Source organism: Tasmannia lanceolata, unplaced genomic scaffold, assembly GCF_043159265.1.
Source record: "Tasmannia lanceolata isolate RefF3 unplaced genomic scaffold, GAP_Taslan_0.1 ptg000015l, whole genome shotgun sequence".
Lineage (NCBI taxonomy): Eukaryota > Viridiplantae > Streptophyta > Magnoliopsida > Canellales > Winteraceae > Tasmannia > Tasmannia lanceolata.
In genome coordinates, this window is record NW_027518692.1 from 299,368 (window position 1) to 316,616 (window position 17,249).

General features: G+C 39.9%; 1 protein-coding gene across 8 annotated transcripts in view; it reads left to right on the forward strand.

Annotated features, from left to right (window-relative positions):
* The first annotated feature begins 1,213 nt into the window (after positions 1–1,213).
* LOC143892429 (ubiquitin carboxyl-terminal hydrolase 26-like) overlaps positions 1,214–17,249 on the forward strand; it is a 67,928-nt gene continuing 51,892 nt past the window's right edge. For 3 of the 8 annotated variants that reach the window (XM_077397043.1, XM_077397039.1, XM_077397040.1), the window contains exons 1-6: positions 1,218–1,380; positions 11,792–11,898; positions 14,428–14,659; positions 14,747–15,343; positions 15,653–15,908; positions 16,206–16,903. In XM_077397043.1, the coding sequence (XP_077253158.1) occupies positions 14,580–14,659; positions 14,747–15,343; positions 15,653–15,908; positions 16,206–16,903 (1,631 nt within the window). In that variant the 5' untranslated portion in view covers positions 1,218–1,380; positions 11,792–11,898; positions 14,428–14,579. Of the gene's footprint in view, positions 1,381–11,558; positions 11,698–11,787; positions 11,899–14,427; positions 14,660–14,746; positions 15,344–15,652; positions 15,909–16,205; positions 16,904–17,249 lie in introns of all 8 variants that reach the window. The other 5 variants (XM_077397044.1, XM_077397042.1, XM_077397046.1 and 2 more) reach the window with 5 other exon arrangements.

Sequence of the window (17,249 nt, forward strand, 5' to 3'; positions counted from 1 at the left end):
TGTGTCCCCTTTGGAGTTGGAGGAGTCGGGTGTACGGCTTGGAGATTAAAAGAATCTCATTGTTTTAGTGGAGCACTTCAAGGAGGTAAACTTGGAAGAGTGGAGTAGGTCTTGTGATAGACCGAACCACTCTAAATCTTGTGCCTTGCGAATGCTTTATCTCCTCCTTTCCTTTGCACTTTGTGGGGATTGGTAACTCTACCATTTTCTTGTATTTATGTTTTATTATAACAAGGGTTAGATTATATAGGCTTAAAGTAACATCTAAACCCTAGCTTTCATTATATAGATCTTTTGAACAAGGATTAGATTAATTTGTGCTTAATTAATAAATTAACTTTAATAACCCACCAATTAAACCTAAAATTTTTAATGAACCAGTTCACCCCCTCTTGGGTTGTCACACTTATATTTCACGCTCGCCCTGAGCAACCCACTAAATACACCATATCCCATAGTTGTTTGACTCATCCAACCCATTCATTCTATAGGTTGTGGTTATGGTTATGGTTATGCTTAGAATTATAGGTTATGGTTAATGTTATGATTTGTGGAGGTTTTGAAATGGATGGCTAGAGATTAGGCTCCTATAGATCGAATGGTTAGGATTATGGTATGGAGATGGTTTCTTAGGAACACTTTATCTATGTGAGCTCCTATAGAATGAATGGGTTGGATGAGTCAAACTACATGGAGATGATGTATTTATAGTGGCTTGCCCAGGCTGTGCGAGGGGCGAGGTTTCTGAGCTATAGCTTAGCCTGAGCAAGCCACTATAAAGTATAAACACACCATCTCCATGTTGTTTGACTTATCCAACCCATTCATTCCATAGAAGCTCACATAGATAGGGTGTTCCTAACAAACTATCTCCATACAATCATCCTAACCACTTGACCTGTAGACGCCCACTTTGTAGCCGTCCATTCTAAAACTCTGCAAATCAACAGATACCATGATCCTATGGACATGATTTCTTAGAGACACCCTACCTATGTTAGGTCCTATAGAATGAACATGTCGGATGAGTTAAACAACATGGCAGATGGTGTATATAGAGGGCTGCTCTGGTTGCGCGATATCTTAGAAACCTTTTCCTGTATCTTATGGGGAAAGGTTTCTGCGCTAGAGCGCCGATAGGCTTTCTGCGCTCGACTTTAATAAAGACATCCCATTGGTCTTTCGAAGTAGGTCCCGCTGATATAGTCCTGCGATAAAGGAGAACGAAAAAAATCCCAAAACTTAAATCGAAGAGAAACCAGCGCAGAGAGAAACCTCGAGTCGAAGGAGAGTAGCTTTCGACCGAAACCCTAAATCGAAGGAGAGGAGCTCTCGACCGAGACCGTTCAACTTCGCTTCCAAATCGTCTCCCACACTATGGTAAATCTCTGCTTTTGTGAAATCCCTACTAGGGTTTTGTGTTTGGTTTTTTTTTCAAATCTCTACCCTTCTTCTTCCTCTTCTTCTATTAGAAGTGTCTCTCGTTTTTGTTTGGTATCTTTTGAAATCTCAACCTTTTCGACTAGAACACAGGGGTTTGTGTTTGGTTTCTTTTGATATCTCAACCCTTCTTCTTCCTCAGCTAGGGTTTTTTGTTTGGTTGCTTCAGTTTTTGGCTGCATGTTCTGGGAGAGGGTATACCCTATTCGGATGAGGGTTTTGGGACCCACCTATTTCTAATAAACAACTCCGCAGGAAGACAAACCCTCGATTTCTAATTTCTATTCTTTATTATGCGCAAAGGGTATCGTGGGGACCCACCTATTTCAACCAATGGGAACAATTTTAGCAACTCTAGTGCAGATAAGTTTCCTGCGCACGACCGCATGAACCCTTTTCTCACATATATAGAGAGAGAGGAAAGTGTTCCACATTTTTGGGGGATCCAAAGCATTCATTGGGAATGCCCTTCCACGGATAGGGTGTGTACAAAAATCAGCCTTGTATGATCATCCTAACCCAATCAAAGTTGGAGGGGAAAATGTACAGACAATGTGTGTCAATGTTTTTGCCCTTTTTTCCCTCCACAAATGGTAGGGTTAGGATGATCCTATAGGGCTGATTTTTGGTACACACCCTATCCATGGAAGGGCCTTCCAAACGAATGCTTTGGATCCCGTCAAAAATGTGGGGCCACATGTGTTTTTGAGCTATTATAGCTCAGATAAGCTTATCTGAACTATAGCTCAGGAATGCCTTCCTCATATATATATATATATATATATATATATATACTACACATACGTGTAGCTAACTTAGCTACACCGATGGCTTAAAATACAGTGGGCCCCACATTGCTTAGTTGATGCAAACCATTCATTTGATGGGCCCTCACATAGAGAGGGTGTGCCCAAAAAATCAGCTCCATAGGATCATCCCAACCCTACCATTTGTGGAGGCAAAAATGAACGTGTAAAAACCTTCACAAAACTGTCCATTTTTGCCTCCACAAATCATAGGGTTGGGATGATCCTATGGAGCTGATTTTTGGTAGACACCCTATCTATGTGGGGCCAATCAAATGAATTCTTTGGATCACCAAAACAATGTGGGCCCATTGTATTTTAAGCCGGCGATGTAGCTAAGTTAGCTACACCGGCGGTGTAGCTTCACTTTCCTCATATATATATATATATATATATATATAGAGAGAGAGAGAGAGAGAGAGAGAGAGAGAGAGAGAGAGAGAGGTGTTCCTGCGCAGGGAGTTCCTTGCGCTTAAGTGGCTTATAAAGCCTCCCATTGGTCACTTTTTGTGGACCCGCAAAGGTGGACCTGCTATACGAACCAATGGGAGGCTCTTTAAACCACTTAAGCGCAGGGAAGCTCCCTGCGCAGCTGCGCAAGAACACTTTTCTCACACACACACACATATATATATATATATATTTGTATATATAGGGAATTGCTAGCGTCCATCGCAAAAGGCTTTTCGCGGCTCGTCTGTCGCGCATCAGACCAGCCACCTCATGAATGAAGACAACATCTTTTGTCTCCATTCACGAGGTGGCTGGTCTAACGTGCGACAGACCAGCCGCGAAAAGCCTTTTGCGATGGACCCTAGCAAATCCCATATATATATATGAGGAAAGTGTTCCTAAACTATAGCTCAAAAACACATGTGGCCGTACATTTTTTGGGGGTTCCAAAGCATTCATTTGGAAGGCCCTTCCATGGATAGGGTGTGTACAAAAAATCAGCCCTATAGGATCATCCTAACCCAATCAAAGGTGGAGTGGAAAATGGACAGACACTGTGTGTCAATGTTTCTGCCCATTTTTTCCCTCAACAGATGGCAGGGTTAGGATGATCCTATGGGGCTAATTTTTAGTACACTCCCTATCCATGGAAGGGCCTTCCAAATGAATGCTTTGGATCCCAAAAAAATGTGGGGCCACATGTGTTTTTGAGCTATAGCTTAGGAACACTTTCCTCTCTCTCTCTCTCTCTCTCTCTATATATATATATATATATATATATATATATATATATATATATATATAGCAGAAGATAAAAGGAGAGAATTTTGTCCATTTAACACGTCAATGTGGATGAATTTTACCATTTTTTGCCCTCCCCACACATCTGTATACACTATCTATGTGAGGGTAAAAAAGGTATGAATGTTCGGAATTATTTGTAAAATCTGTGGCATTAACACCTCGCTGGTAATTTCGAATGTTGATTTGCTGGCCACCTTCTCCAAACGCCATGTCTCGCCCATCCTTTGCAATTGTACGTATTTAGAGATTTGTCTTATTAGATGTGATGAAAAACTGCACGGAAATACTATTTCTTGAAAGGTTGGTAGCAGTAATACGTAACGAAAGAAGCTAGCAATAATAGCAATAATAATCATTACGGAGCAAAGTTTGGGAGGGAAATTACGAACAATGGGTACTTGGATATGACAATTACGGGAAAAACTACAAAGAAGAGGTATCAAAATATGACAATTACGAAAAAACTACTTTTCCTTATTAATTTTTTGAGGATATTATGAATTCCGCACACCTGTAAAAATATTTACAAATTCCGGGCACCTTCAAACGAACAACAGATTATGGAAACCTCTATAGATTGGAGGGCTAGGATCAGCCTATGGAAATGATTTTACGGGCACAACCTATTGATGTTGTGTTCCATCACATGGACGGTTTGGATCAACCTATGATGTGGTCCGTACAGTTCTTTGTCGGCCCGTGCATCGCACGTGGTTTTTTACTAGTATATATATATATAAACATAGGGGGCCTACATTGTTTGGATGATCCAAAGCATTCATTTGATAGGCCTTCATATAGATAGGGTGTGCCCAAAAATTAGCTTTATAGGATCATCCTAACTCTTCCATTTGTGGAGGTTAAAATGGGCGGGTATAAACCTCCATAAATCTACCCATTTTTGACCTCCAAAATGGAATAGTTAGGATAATCCTATGAAGCTGATTTTTTGGGCACACCCTATCTATATGAGGGCCTATCAAATGAATGCTTGGGATCATCCAAACAATGTGAGCCCCCTATGTTTGTGAGCTCTATCTCATATAAGCTTATATGAGCTCTAGCTCACAAACACTTTTCCCGTATATATATATATATATATATATATATATATATATATATATATATATATATATATATATATATATATATATAGAGAGAGAGAGAGAGAGAGAGAGAGAGAGAGAGAGAGAGAGAGAGAGAGAGAGAGAAGGATTGTGTGCTCGAGCGCACCTAAGCTTAGGTGCGCTCGAGGGCAAAAACGCATGGGTCCCACATTTTTTGTGCTGATCAAAACCATTCATTTGCAAGGCCCCATCATAGATAGGGTGTGTACAAAAAATCAGGTCCATTGGAGGGCAAAAATGGACAGATTTGTGGCAAACGGTGTCTGTCCATTTTGACCTCCACAAATGGATGGGTTAGGATGATCCTATGGAGCTGATTTTTTGTACATACCCCATCTATGGAAGGGCCTTTCAAATGAATGCTTTGGATCATCCTAACAAAGTGGGCCCACATGAGTTTGGGGCCCTCGAGCGCACCTAAGCTTGGTGCACTTGAGTGCATAATCCTTTTCCTCATATATATATATATATATGTGTGTGTGTGTGTGTGTGTGTGAAAAGGGTTTCTGCGCTCGAGCGCAGATAAGCTTATCTGTGCTCGAGCACTGAAACAGGGGTGTGGGGCCACTGGGGGGGGGGGGGACGGTGATCCAAAGCATTCATTTAGAAGGCCCCATCATGGATGGGGGGTGATGCGTATTGTAGGCCCAATAAGTGGCATATTTGCTCATTAGAACATATAAGATTTTTATTTCCATGTCATTTAATTTCTAGGACTTTTATTTCCATGTTTTAGTTTTTAGGGATTTTATTTTCCATGTTATTTTTATTTTCAAGTTATTTAATTGCCTATATATAGGTCATCATGTATTAGGGTTTTTAGATTTTAATGATGAATGAATGAATTGAGAATAAAGATTCTCTCCGACCCCTCTTCTTCTTCTACCCTTTCTTCTTCTTCTCTTCTTTTCTTCTTCTCTACGCCTACTTCTTCCCTTTTCCCCTCTATCTTCTATTTCTCCCTCCTTAGATCACATCAGTTTAGTATCAGAGCAAAAGATCCAATCTCTCTTTTCCTCTCCCTATTCTCTTCGACGTTCTCTTTCTCTCTATTCTTTCTTTGTTGAAAATCTTTCCCCTTAACCCTTGTTTCTTCCACTTTTTCCTCACCCAAATGACAAGGCCCCAAACCAGTTCTTTTGTTCTTCGGCCCTATCTCCCACTGTCCACCGGAGATCCCGACAACAAAACCACCGTCTCATCTCCTCCTTAGATAAAAAACCTAAAGAAATTTTTCAGAAGCCTCATCCCTTGCCGTTTAACCCAGAAAATCAGATTCATGGTTTTTGGTTTGCGGATCCAACCTAGCCAAACCCATCCCCATGACATCCCAAAAATAGTTCTAAAGTTTAGACTGTAAAGCCACCCTACACCAGACCCATAAAAGCTTCAGCCGTCCACCTCATCTCCTTGTATTTTTGCCCGAAAGCTACATCACAAAGCTTATCTTGCGGCGTGTTTACTGGCCGCATCTTCTTCTCAGATTGCAGCCCCACGCCATTCTCAGCATCTGTTAAACTGGAAAGTTGTTGCCGGGTGGAAAAAAAAGGGGAAAGGAAGGTATCATCTCATAGGGGCAACAGATAAGACTAATAAGGTAAAGTAGATATATACCTTGCCTTTATTTTAGGCTATACGGTTATAGAAAAATGAAAAGTAAAGATAGCTTGTGAAGAAAGTTTCGTGGCCTACAGGTATGGCTCGTAAGTTTCTGTAGCAAAAAAAATAAGAATGTTACCCCCTCTTCTTTCCCTAGATCACCCCCACCCTTTACATGTATTATTTACCTTATGATATAAGGTAAATAACCACCTCTCCATTTCACCTTAGACACCCCCATCACTTTCACATAAAGTGGTCACGTGACCACTTTCTAGACAAAGTGTAATCACCACCACTCCTATTCCTTGGGCACCCCTCTTCCATTAGTAGTATTAGTTTAACCCCCTCTTTTTACCTCTAGGCACCCCCCCCAAAAAGAAAAAGAAAAAGAAAAATCAGCACTCTATCTCTCTCTACACTCTCTCCCCTCTCTCCATTTAGACCCTCATGATATTCCATTTAAATCGATTTTAAATGGTCAGTGAATGTTCATAGTGGTGTCCACACATGTTTGGACCCTCATGATATTCCATTTAACATGATAGATTTGAGTTCCCAAAGCCCAAACCAAAACAACAACAAAAACACATTTCATTTGCTGTTTTCAGGCTTCTCGGAACTCTGAGAAAATTCTCGAAGCTTCGAGAATTGCTCAAAGTTAAAAAAAAATAGGGACTACGGTTTGCTCGGAGCTCCAAGCCCGGACTCCGAGAAGACCGTTGGGGAGCTTGAAAAAAGGCATATTTATTGCTCCCCTATATATATGAACCTTAGGACTCTTGGAAAACGACTTAAGGAGTTTACCTAATATTCTAAGAGCATTCAAAGGTATTTATTTTCATTCTCCTTAAGATTTTCACTCTCCCTCTCTCTCTTGTGCCTTTACCTTGGATTATTCTTGAGAGACCTGAGGCTTTTCATTTGTTCATCTTTTTCTAGTAAGAGTGAGTGTACTTTACATGTAATCAGCCTATCTAGAGGCAAGCAAGCTACATCTTCATTTCTTCTTTGTATTTGGCAACAAAGGGCGCCGTAGAAGACCCTTGGAGCCCGAAGCTCGGTTGATAATAAGACGAAATCACCTTGTCTTTTTTAATTTAAACGGCTATCAAAGGCTATTACAATTCCCAAAAAGCTCTCAGCAGCCAATTAAAAAAGAAAAGACAAGGTGAGTTTGTCTTATCATCCCCGGTAGTGCCAATATCAATAGCCTTCTTTTATCTCAACTGTTGTGTTCATTGTGGTTTTCTTTTAGTTTTTTTAGAAATTAATTTCTAAAACAGGCCTCAATTTATTTTGAAAAATTACATATGTATCCTCCACTAGTTGGGTTTTTCGCCGAAGAAAACCCGGTAAAAGTTACGAAGCAAATATATGTGCGGATTAAATAATCAAACAACCAAGAGAGCAATCACACAAGAGAACACAAAAGATTAATGTGGAAAACCCTCCAATGAAGAGGGAAAAACCACGGGGCGAATCCGACGAAATATCCACTAATCAAAATAAGTAATACGTCTTTCTCTCAAGTTTTCACCCGAAACTTGAGCCAATACAAGAAATAATAGAGTCAAGAGGGTTATCTAGTTGTGAACAACAAAGCCCACTTTTTCACCAAAAAATACCTACTTTGATCTTCAAGTCGAAGAAACTCAAATCCTCACAAAGTCTCCATGCAACAAGAGGATCCAAAGGCGTGTGAAAATCTCCAGGAAGAACACCCCAAGAAAGGCTCTAGGTTTTGATCCCAAGCCAAAACCCTAACCACACAAAGACCACCCCTGTTTCTTCTTCTTCTTCTGTCTCTCTCTGTCTCCTTTTTTTTCCTCGCTACTGACGATTTTTCACTCGTCAAAATAAAGAAACCCACGAGTGGGATTCCTTCTCCACCGTAACACACCCACTAAATTCTCTCTCCCATTTACCTTTTTCAATTAGGAGGCTTTGTTTCCTATTCTACTAGAATATTAATAAGTGAGTGTGGGGCCTACATGGGCTGGACCCTCAACACCACTATCTTACTAAACGTTAAGAGAGAAAGACATGTGAGATGAAGAAGTGAAGAGAGCTTCATTTCCCGGTCTGCCTTTCCAAACCCCGCAAATCATCAACTATCACACCTATGTATTTTTTGCAAGTGGTGGAACAACTGGATGCACCTTTTGCACAGATGCACGTGGCGTGGGCAGTCAGGCGCTAGTGGCACACTTGGCACTTAACACGTAGCATCGTCACAAGGAGCAATAGGAGCGCTTAAATGTTTCTATATTGAATCTGAGTCGTTGATCACAATCATGGTTGATTAGTATGATTAGATGATGATCATGCCGAGCAGGTGTAATTTGGACCACAGGACCACACTCAGCTGTGCTCCAACGGCTAGTGTTTGATCGATTGACATCTGGACCGTCAGATCGTCAGGTAACATTAGAAAGACGATCAGGAGCAATATAGTCACAAATTGTCGATCAGAGTACGCAGGTTTTACTAAAGCCAACAGTCACTCTAGAGCCGATCTAGAGTAATTGTTTGGGCCTACCATTTTACACCTCATGTTTTGATGGGTGGGGCCCATTATTTTACACCTATGCATAGATGGGCCGACAATGCTAGTATTAGAAAATTATTCTTTTCAAGAATGTATAGCATGGGCATGAGGTCTCTACTTTCGGGCTATTTCCGCTCGAAATTTGTCCTCGATTTCTACACGGAAGTTGTTCCACACATAAAAGAGAGCACATCCATCTCATTTTTAGCCACAACAGCAGCTTTCCGCACAATTTCAGGAGTAATCTTGACCGTTGATCGTGTTCCATCTTCCGATCAGCACCTTAACAACATCCGATTTGAGGTCCGTGAAAGGTATTGTGTTCCTTTCGGCATCACGGACAGATCCGACGGCTGATTTCCTGAGATTCCATCTTGGGACATGCGATACTGATTTGCCCTACAATGACTGCACCATAGGTTCCATATTTCTATGGTTTTGATGCATACTACTATCCGTACGGAGATTACGATGCTACGTGCCTACAATGGGTCAAGGCTCTTGATGCAAACCATAAGTATTATGGTTATGATCATCAAATAACCATAAGTCGAGTTAAGAATACAGTATGTAGAGATGCAAGGTGAGACACTTCTTGCGAGAGCGCAGTGACTTAGGCGTGCCTTGTTTTGGTCAATGGCAAGATGTCCGTGATAAGTTCGTAAAGGTCTATGCTCGAAAAGCTTATTATCGATATCATCAGAGGCAATGACAAGTCCAACCCCGAGGAGACTGGGAACGACGCACTCAAGCTACTTTGGATCAGCACTCAGACATGATAGCTGATATGAAAGCAACCTTGAATCGCATTAACAAGCATCTTGGGTATAAGTTTCCCAGGGAGGCCATGACCATCAGGAATTCATGCTCAGCCTATCCATTTCCTTCTTCCCCTGTTGATGATGCTAGTGGTCTGTCAGAGGCCATTGTCTTAGAGCCAGTCACTGTTATTTTCAGTAGTTCGTCAGATGATATTGTTGATGGGGCCGATGTCGATGAGTATGATGATTCCGAGATTCCCCTAGGGTCGACAACCGAGCATCTAGAGAGTGAGCTTGCCACTTCTACAGTTGAGGCAGATATTGTGGCTGGGCCATGCGAGGCTAACTCATCGATAGAGTCGACAGAGCACAGTCATGAGTCAGAGGTGAGTGTCCTGACCGATGAGCCACTACCAGAGACGGATGATCGAGAGCATAGTGTGGAGGATTGCCATATCTTTGAGCCGATTGAGCAGATTGCTAGACTTTGTGCAGATATAGAGGAGATGTTGACAGATATTATTCATATGGATATGGTACTACCAATGGATATTACACCCAGCACGAGCGAGATAACCTGTATGTTTCAACAGATGATTGGGCTGATCGGGATTACTATTTCTACATTCCGCCGCACTTGTCGGGATGGATTGCTTATGGTGATCTCTACTAGGCGGATGCGTGACATCGATGGTCTTCTACTTCTATTGCTAGAGTGGGTCATTTATATATTTGATCCAGGTGGACTAGAACTCGAGGCGAGTTCTTGTCAACACGGGGAGAATGATGCGTATTGTAGGCCCAATAAGTGGCATATTTGCCCATTAGAACATATAGGATTTTTATTTTCATGTCATTTAGTTTCTAGGACTTTTATTTCCATGTTTTAGCTTTTAGGGATTTCATTTTCCATGTTATTTTTATTTTCAAGCTATTTAATTGCCTATATATAGGCCATCATGTATTAGGTTTTTAGATGTTAATGATGAATGAATGAATTGAGAATTGAGAACAGAGATTCTCTCCTATCCCTCTTCTTCTACCCTTTCTTCTTCTCCTCTTCTATTCTTCTTCTCTACGCCTACTTCTTCCCTTTTCCCCTCTATCTTCTATTTCTCCCTCCTTAGATCACATCAGGGGGCCTACCAAAAATCAGCTCCATTGGATCACCAATGGGTGTCCATTTGTGGGGCCAAAAATGGACAAATACTGTTTGTCTACAAATCTGTCCATTTTTGGCCCCACAAATGGACACCCTAAGGTGATCCAATGGAGCTGATTTTTGGTGGACACCCTACCCATGAAAGGGCCCACCAAACGAATGCTTTGGATCGCACCCAAAATGTGGCCCCACCCTGTTTCATGGGTAGGGTGTCCACCAAAAATAGGATCACCTTAGGGTGTCCATTTGTGGAGGGAAAAATGGACAGATACTGTTTCCCGTCCACAAATGGAAGGGTTAGGATGATCCAGTGGAGTTGATTTTTGGTACACACCCCATCCATGATTATCTATTTCCCGTCCACAAATGGAAGGGTTAGGATGATCCAATGGAGCTGATTTTTGGTACACACCCCATCCATGATGGGGCCTTCCAAGTGAATGCTTTGGAACACCCCCAAAATGTGGGCCCACCCTTGTTTTCTACACTCGAGAAATAATTTTCTTCCCTAAAATCTGATTTTGCCGCCCAACAACATGGCACTTGCCAACAGTTTGGGTTTTCCCTTCAAAATATGTATTGAGTTTGGCGCCTACTAATTAGACCACTATCTAAATTGAGTGGGAAAAGCCAGATTTCCCACCCCTTACTAAATTCAAATTTTCAGTTTTCCCGCAACTAATTCAAGTTTCTTCGGTCTGGTACTATTCCTCCCTAAAATCTCTCAAATATCTATATAATGGCCCTTCTCTTCCTAAAATCTCTCCCTCTCTCCATATTATCTCTATAACGGCCAATCTCTCCCTAAAATATATCTTCTCAATCGTTTTCCATATCCTAAAAACAAAATGACAGCGTATTCTGTAACCAGAAGAGCAGACGAATATGAAGGGCAGCAGTGACGGGTTAAAACCATTTTGGCAATGCTTCCATGGCATAGCCTCCTGTGTACGAACTCAGATATGTATACAGTTTCCATTTACAGGAATATGAGGTCGCTGCTGCTGTTACATGTAATTTCTGGGTTTGGCAATTTTCTAGCTTCTGCATTGTAATTTCTGGGTTTTGCAATTTTCTGTACAAGACAGTGCTGCTCTGTTTGGATGCTTTGGGTGAGACATTTATCAATCAAAAGCATGATAAGAGGGAGACGAGAGGCGAAGAGCAAAATCTGAAATCCCAGCATTCACTTACGGTAACAACCTCTTATTCTATCTATCTATCTATCTATCTATCTATCTTAATTATATACACCACTGGCTTTTTCTCATTTTTTTATGAGAAACCATTTTTTCGGTGAAAAACTATTTTGCTAATATTCAATTTCCATTTGGGTATAATGCTTCGATAGTCACAAATCTCTCTCTCCCCCCTCCCTATTCATTACGTTTTAGAATATCCATTATGCTGTCTCTCCTCTATTAATTCAGTTTTGCAAACAGCTTTTCTTGGTGCAAGCTACTAGATTTTTATTATTACGCTACATCATGTCATGGGCCACCCATGCATTTGACTGGAGCTCACGATTTTACATCTCATGTTTTGATGGTATGGGTCCCGCCATTTTCCACATTGAACACTAGTGTGTGTAGTTTTGATATTAGGTGCAAACTTAACTTTTTGGATATGCTTAAAAGAGCTGTTAAAATTCCCTAAGGGCTCATTTGGATGCCGAGAAGATTTTGATTTGGATTTCTCACATATGCAGCCCTTTTTACGTTGTGATTTGGATCTGGATCAAATCCCTGGATCTTCAAATCAGCGACGACAGTGAAAAAAAATCAGATTTCGAAATATGCTGTGGAAAAAAGTAGTTGGAAATCCACAGATCTGGCAGTTTCCTTCACCCTCTTTGCTCCGCAACCTCTCCCCTCCAGTAGGAAGTACCTCCTTCCCTCTCTGTCTCTCTCAACGTGAGCTGGGGGTCAATTTATTTTGTATTCAAAACTCAATTCCAAATCCAAATACAAAATATGAGGTATCCAAACAGGCCCTAAAGGTTATTTTATATCCATTATTCCTAAGGCTAGGAGCACAGAGGATATAATGGAATTTAGACCAATTATTTTAAATAGCAACTAAGTTATCTGTACTGTTTATTTTGTTTGAAATGGACGAAGCGCTTTGTTCTGCTTCAAAAAATAGAGCACAACACTAAACGAGTTTTGTGGTGTTTCGTTCTGTGTTGTTTGTTTTGGATTAAATAGGGCGAAACACCTTGTTTCAGACGAATCCGTGTAGTAATTCTCCAACTTTTCTAGATTCACCATTTGGTAGTGTGGAATGAGGTTAAACTCATAGCTAAGCATGACCTATCGAATGTTTGGTTTGATAGGTCACTTTTCAAAAAAATAAAAATAAAAAATTGAATGTTTGGTTTGAAGGCGATTCCTTAGCAATATCTGTTGGCTTAAGGGGGATTTCCTCCCTCTGTGGAAGTTTAGGGGCTCCTCATTAGAGAAAAGAGGGGCACTTTACCCAAGTTTGAGTGTTGCATTCCACACATTCTTCGCAAAAGAACTAGTTTGTTGAATTCTTTAGCTAAATTTTGGAGTATCTTTTGTTGTTTTGGTCTGTGGCACAAGACGCCCACTTTGTAATCTTTTTTTTGTTCTTTCAGAGATTGGATTTTCTCATTATTTGCATGTCTTTTTCCGTTTTCCATTGGATTATATAATTTTAATTGTCGTATTTCTTTGCTTTCCTTGCCCAGTTGTTACATGCAATTTTTTTCTTCCCCTAGTGGTTGTATTATTTTCCCATTCCTATATGTAATTGTTAGCACTAAAATCATGAACAGGTAATCTCTTCACCTGTTTAGATTCTTTATTTTTGGAATCTTGTTTAAATTGTTTTCCTCTGGAATCACATGCACAGTCTCTTTGTTTTCTAAAAGTCTTTATCTCTGAAATAAAAAAACGGGTCTCTTGGAGTAAATTATGGAGGCTCCCAATATGTTTAACATGGTATATGGAATCTAGAGGAAATTCATTTGCCAATATGAGAAATTGGGTGGTTCAAATCCAATCTATTTGTTGTTTTCTGTTTGGAATTGCTCCCAATATGTTTAACAAGGTATGTAATCTAGAGGAAATTCATTTGCCAATATGAGAAATTGGGTGGTTCAAATCCAATCTACTTTTTTTCGTTTGTTTTGTTGCTGTGTGGAATTGGATTTTTTGAGTTGACACCAACATTCAGGAATACATTATACAACTAGATCATGTTTTCCTATTCTCAAATTGTTTATCATAAATGTGCAGTTGGAGGATATCAATATCATTGTTTGCAAATTCCTTTATCTGGTCCTTGCTTATATTTTAACCTTGGATTGATATGTGGATGGTTACCATAAGCTTTTTCAACCTTTGGGAACCATTTTGCATGCATTGTCTTAATATCTTGGACTCATTATTGAATGCAATCTGATGTCTTCTGACTCGAGTTGGAAGTTTAGCTATTTGATACCCTTTGTCAGGCCATGGTTGCCGACTCTTTTTTTCTCTTTCAATTGATTCTTAGAGAAAGATGAATGGCATTTTCATTTGGACTTATAGCTAATAAATGTGCTTATTTGGAATGTTTTAGTAACATATTGTCTCTTCTTGGCCTTGGTTTGGTGCTTCCTCTAGGTATTCTTTGTAGTTGCTTCAGGCTGCATGCTATTTTCTTTAAGGTTCTATGGTCAAACTGCTCTATATATTATATGGATTATGATTTTCAGGTGTTACTGCGTCTTCGGGAGGAAATCCTTCTATGGAATTTAAAATTAACCATATGGAGTCGAATGCTTTAAGTTGATTGTCAAATGCTAATTCTAAATGAGGAATGGACACTGCAATGTAGTTTAGTTTCTGATGTTCATTTGGTGACAACATGAGTAGACCAACCACCCGCAATAAAAATAAAAGACAGCGCCCAGAAGACAGTGATGAATCTTCATCTAAGATTTTGCGGTATTTGTCTGTCTTTCTCCAGCTGTTATTTTATTGACCTTGGTGGTTATGTTTCTATATCTAATTTCACTCATGGTTTTTCTGTAGGAAAATTCATTCAACTGGGGAAATTACACAAGATGACATCCATCATCTATATTTGATTTGGAAGCCTGTTTGTCAGGGGTGCCGTGTAAATTCAAAGGATTCTCCAAATTGCTTTTGTGGGTTAATTCCACCACCTAATGGAGCTAGAAAATCTGGTTTATGGCAGAAGATGTCAGATATTGTTGTAGCTCTTGGCCCCGATCCATGCAAGGATCTTCGTTCATGCCCTAATTCACCTGCGGGTTTGACTAATCTGGGTGCGACATGCTATGCTAATAGCATTGTTCAATGCCTTTATATGAACACATCATTTAGGTCAGGCGTTTTCTCGCTTGAACCGGATCTTTTGAAGCAACATCCAGTCTTGGATCAACTTGCACAGCTATTTGCCCAGCTACACGCCAGTGAAATGGCTTTTATTGATTCAGCTCCATTCATTAAGACTCTAGAGCTTGACAATGGTGTTCAGCAGGATAGCCATGAATTTCTCACCTTATTTCTTTCTTTGCTGGAAAGGTCTCTTAGCCATTCGAAAGTTTGTAAGGCAAGAACTATTGTTCAAGATCTGTTTCGTGGAAGAGTATCTCATGTGACCCGGTAAGAAATAAACTTGTGATGCATTTTTCATATGCAACCATGTAAGTTATAATCAGTTAGTCTGCTTCTATGTTTCACGTCGTCCTTTTATTTTTTAAAAATTTCCAGTCATAAGCATGGTTTTAAATTTTTTTTGAAATTCCGAAATTTCGGATATCAGTTGGGACCAAAACTGAAATTTACTGAAATCCGAAATTTTGGACTTGCCAAATTTCGGACCAAATATCGGAAATTTCTGCGAGTGATACTTATCTTATTTTTATGGTCTTGGGTAAGAAACGAACCATACAATCCTTGTATTCTTTGTAGGTGCTCAATGTGTGGAAAAGATTCTGAAGCATCTTCAACTATGGAAGACTTCTATGAACTCGAGTTGAATATTAAAGGTTTTAACAATCTTGATGAGAGTTTAGAGGATTACCTTAGCGTGGAAGAATTACATGGGGAAAATCAGTACTTCTGCGAGTCATGTGGAAAACGAGTTGATGCAACACGTTGCATTAAGCTTCGCTCACTTCCTACTGTTCTCAATTTCCAGCTAAAGCGTTGTGTTTTCCTTCCTAAGGTACTTTTCTGATGCTACAATCTGTGCTTTTTTATAACTTGTTTATTAAAGTCAATGTACCCCTTTTAATTCAGTGGTGGGTTTTTGCCATGGATCTAAAAGTCGGTTTCGGTAATTTTTTTTTTCAAATTTCAGTCATTTCGGCATAAATTTTTACAATTTCGGCCGAAATCAAAACCGAAATCTGAAATTTTACGAAATTTCGGATTTCGGTCAAAATTTAAAACCATGGTTTTTGCCTTGTCTTGATATTTCTCTCTTCTCTCTCTCTCAATTTCTGTTTGCTTTGTTCTCCAGACTACGACAAAGAAGAAAATAACCTCAGCATTCAGTTTTCGTAGACAATTGAATATGACGCGGAGATTAAGCGACCACTCTCAGTCAGAGCTAATATATGACCTGTCAGCCATACTGATTCACAAGGGCACTGCTGTCGACAGTGGCCATTATGTGGCACATATTAAGGATGAGTTCGATGGACATTGGTGGGAATTTGATGATGAGCATGTCTCCAAGTTGGGTATTCACCCTTTTGGAGAAGGACCCTCAACTGTTAAGTCTGAGCCGATTGTGCAGCCAGCTTGCTCTGAACAGTTGGGCTCTGTTGTGAATGGAAATCCTATTAATATCGCTCCGCCTTCCTCTCCAGATATTAGTATTGGTAGCTGTCAAGAGATATTTTCATCAACTGATGCTTATATGCTTATGTATACTCATAGACATGATAAAGAGAACAGTGGAAAACTAGGGCCTCGAAATTTCAAAGATGCTCTTCCGTCTCACCTTTCGAAAGAGATAGAAGAACTAAATGTATCATATGTCAGTGCTTGCCAAGAGTATAAGTTAAAAAAGGACAGATTAGTGCAAAATATCAAGGAACACAGAGAAGAAGTTAGATTACTTCTTTCTGAAGCTCCTGTTAATTCACTTGAAGAGCGGTGCTTTTGGATTTCAACAGACTGGCTTCGTCAGTGGGCTGATGTTGTTACTCCTCCGTAAATACCATCTTTCTATATTTCCTTTTTTTCTCTTAGACCATTGAAAAATGTCTATCTTTGCCTAAATTTTTATGGAGATGCTTGCTTTGTCTGCGTGTAATAAAGTGTCCTGTACAAGGATGAGTGGGCCATTGGGTGTCAAATAACCGAGAGAACTAGGCTTTGAAGTTGTGCAATATCTGTATCCCAATTTCATACTTCATTGTAGTTAGGGTTGTTATGCTTGTCTGTCCAAATCAGGTATACATTGCTCTATTATAATTTATGAGCAGAACATTATTTTCCTAATTTGCTCGTAGTCATATGGATGACTATAGTTAATGGCATATGATTAATTCTGATG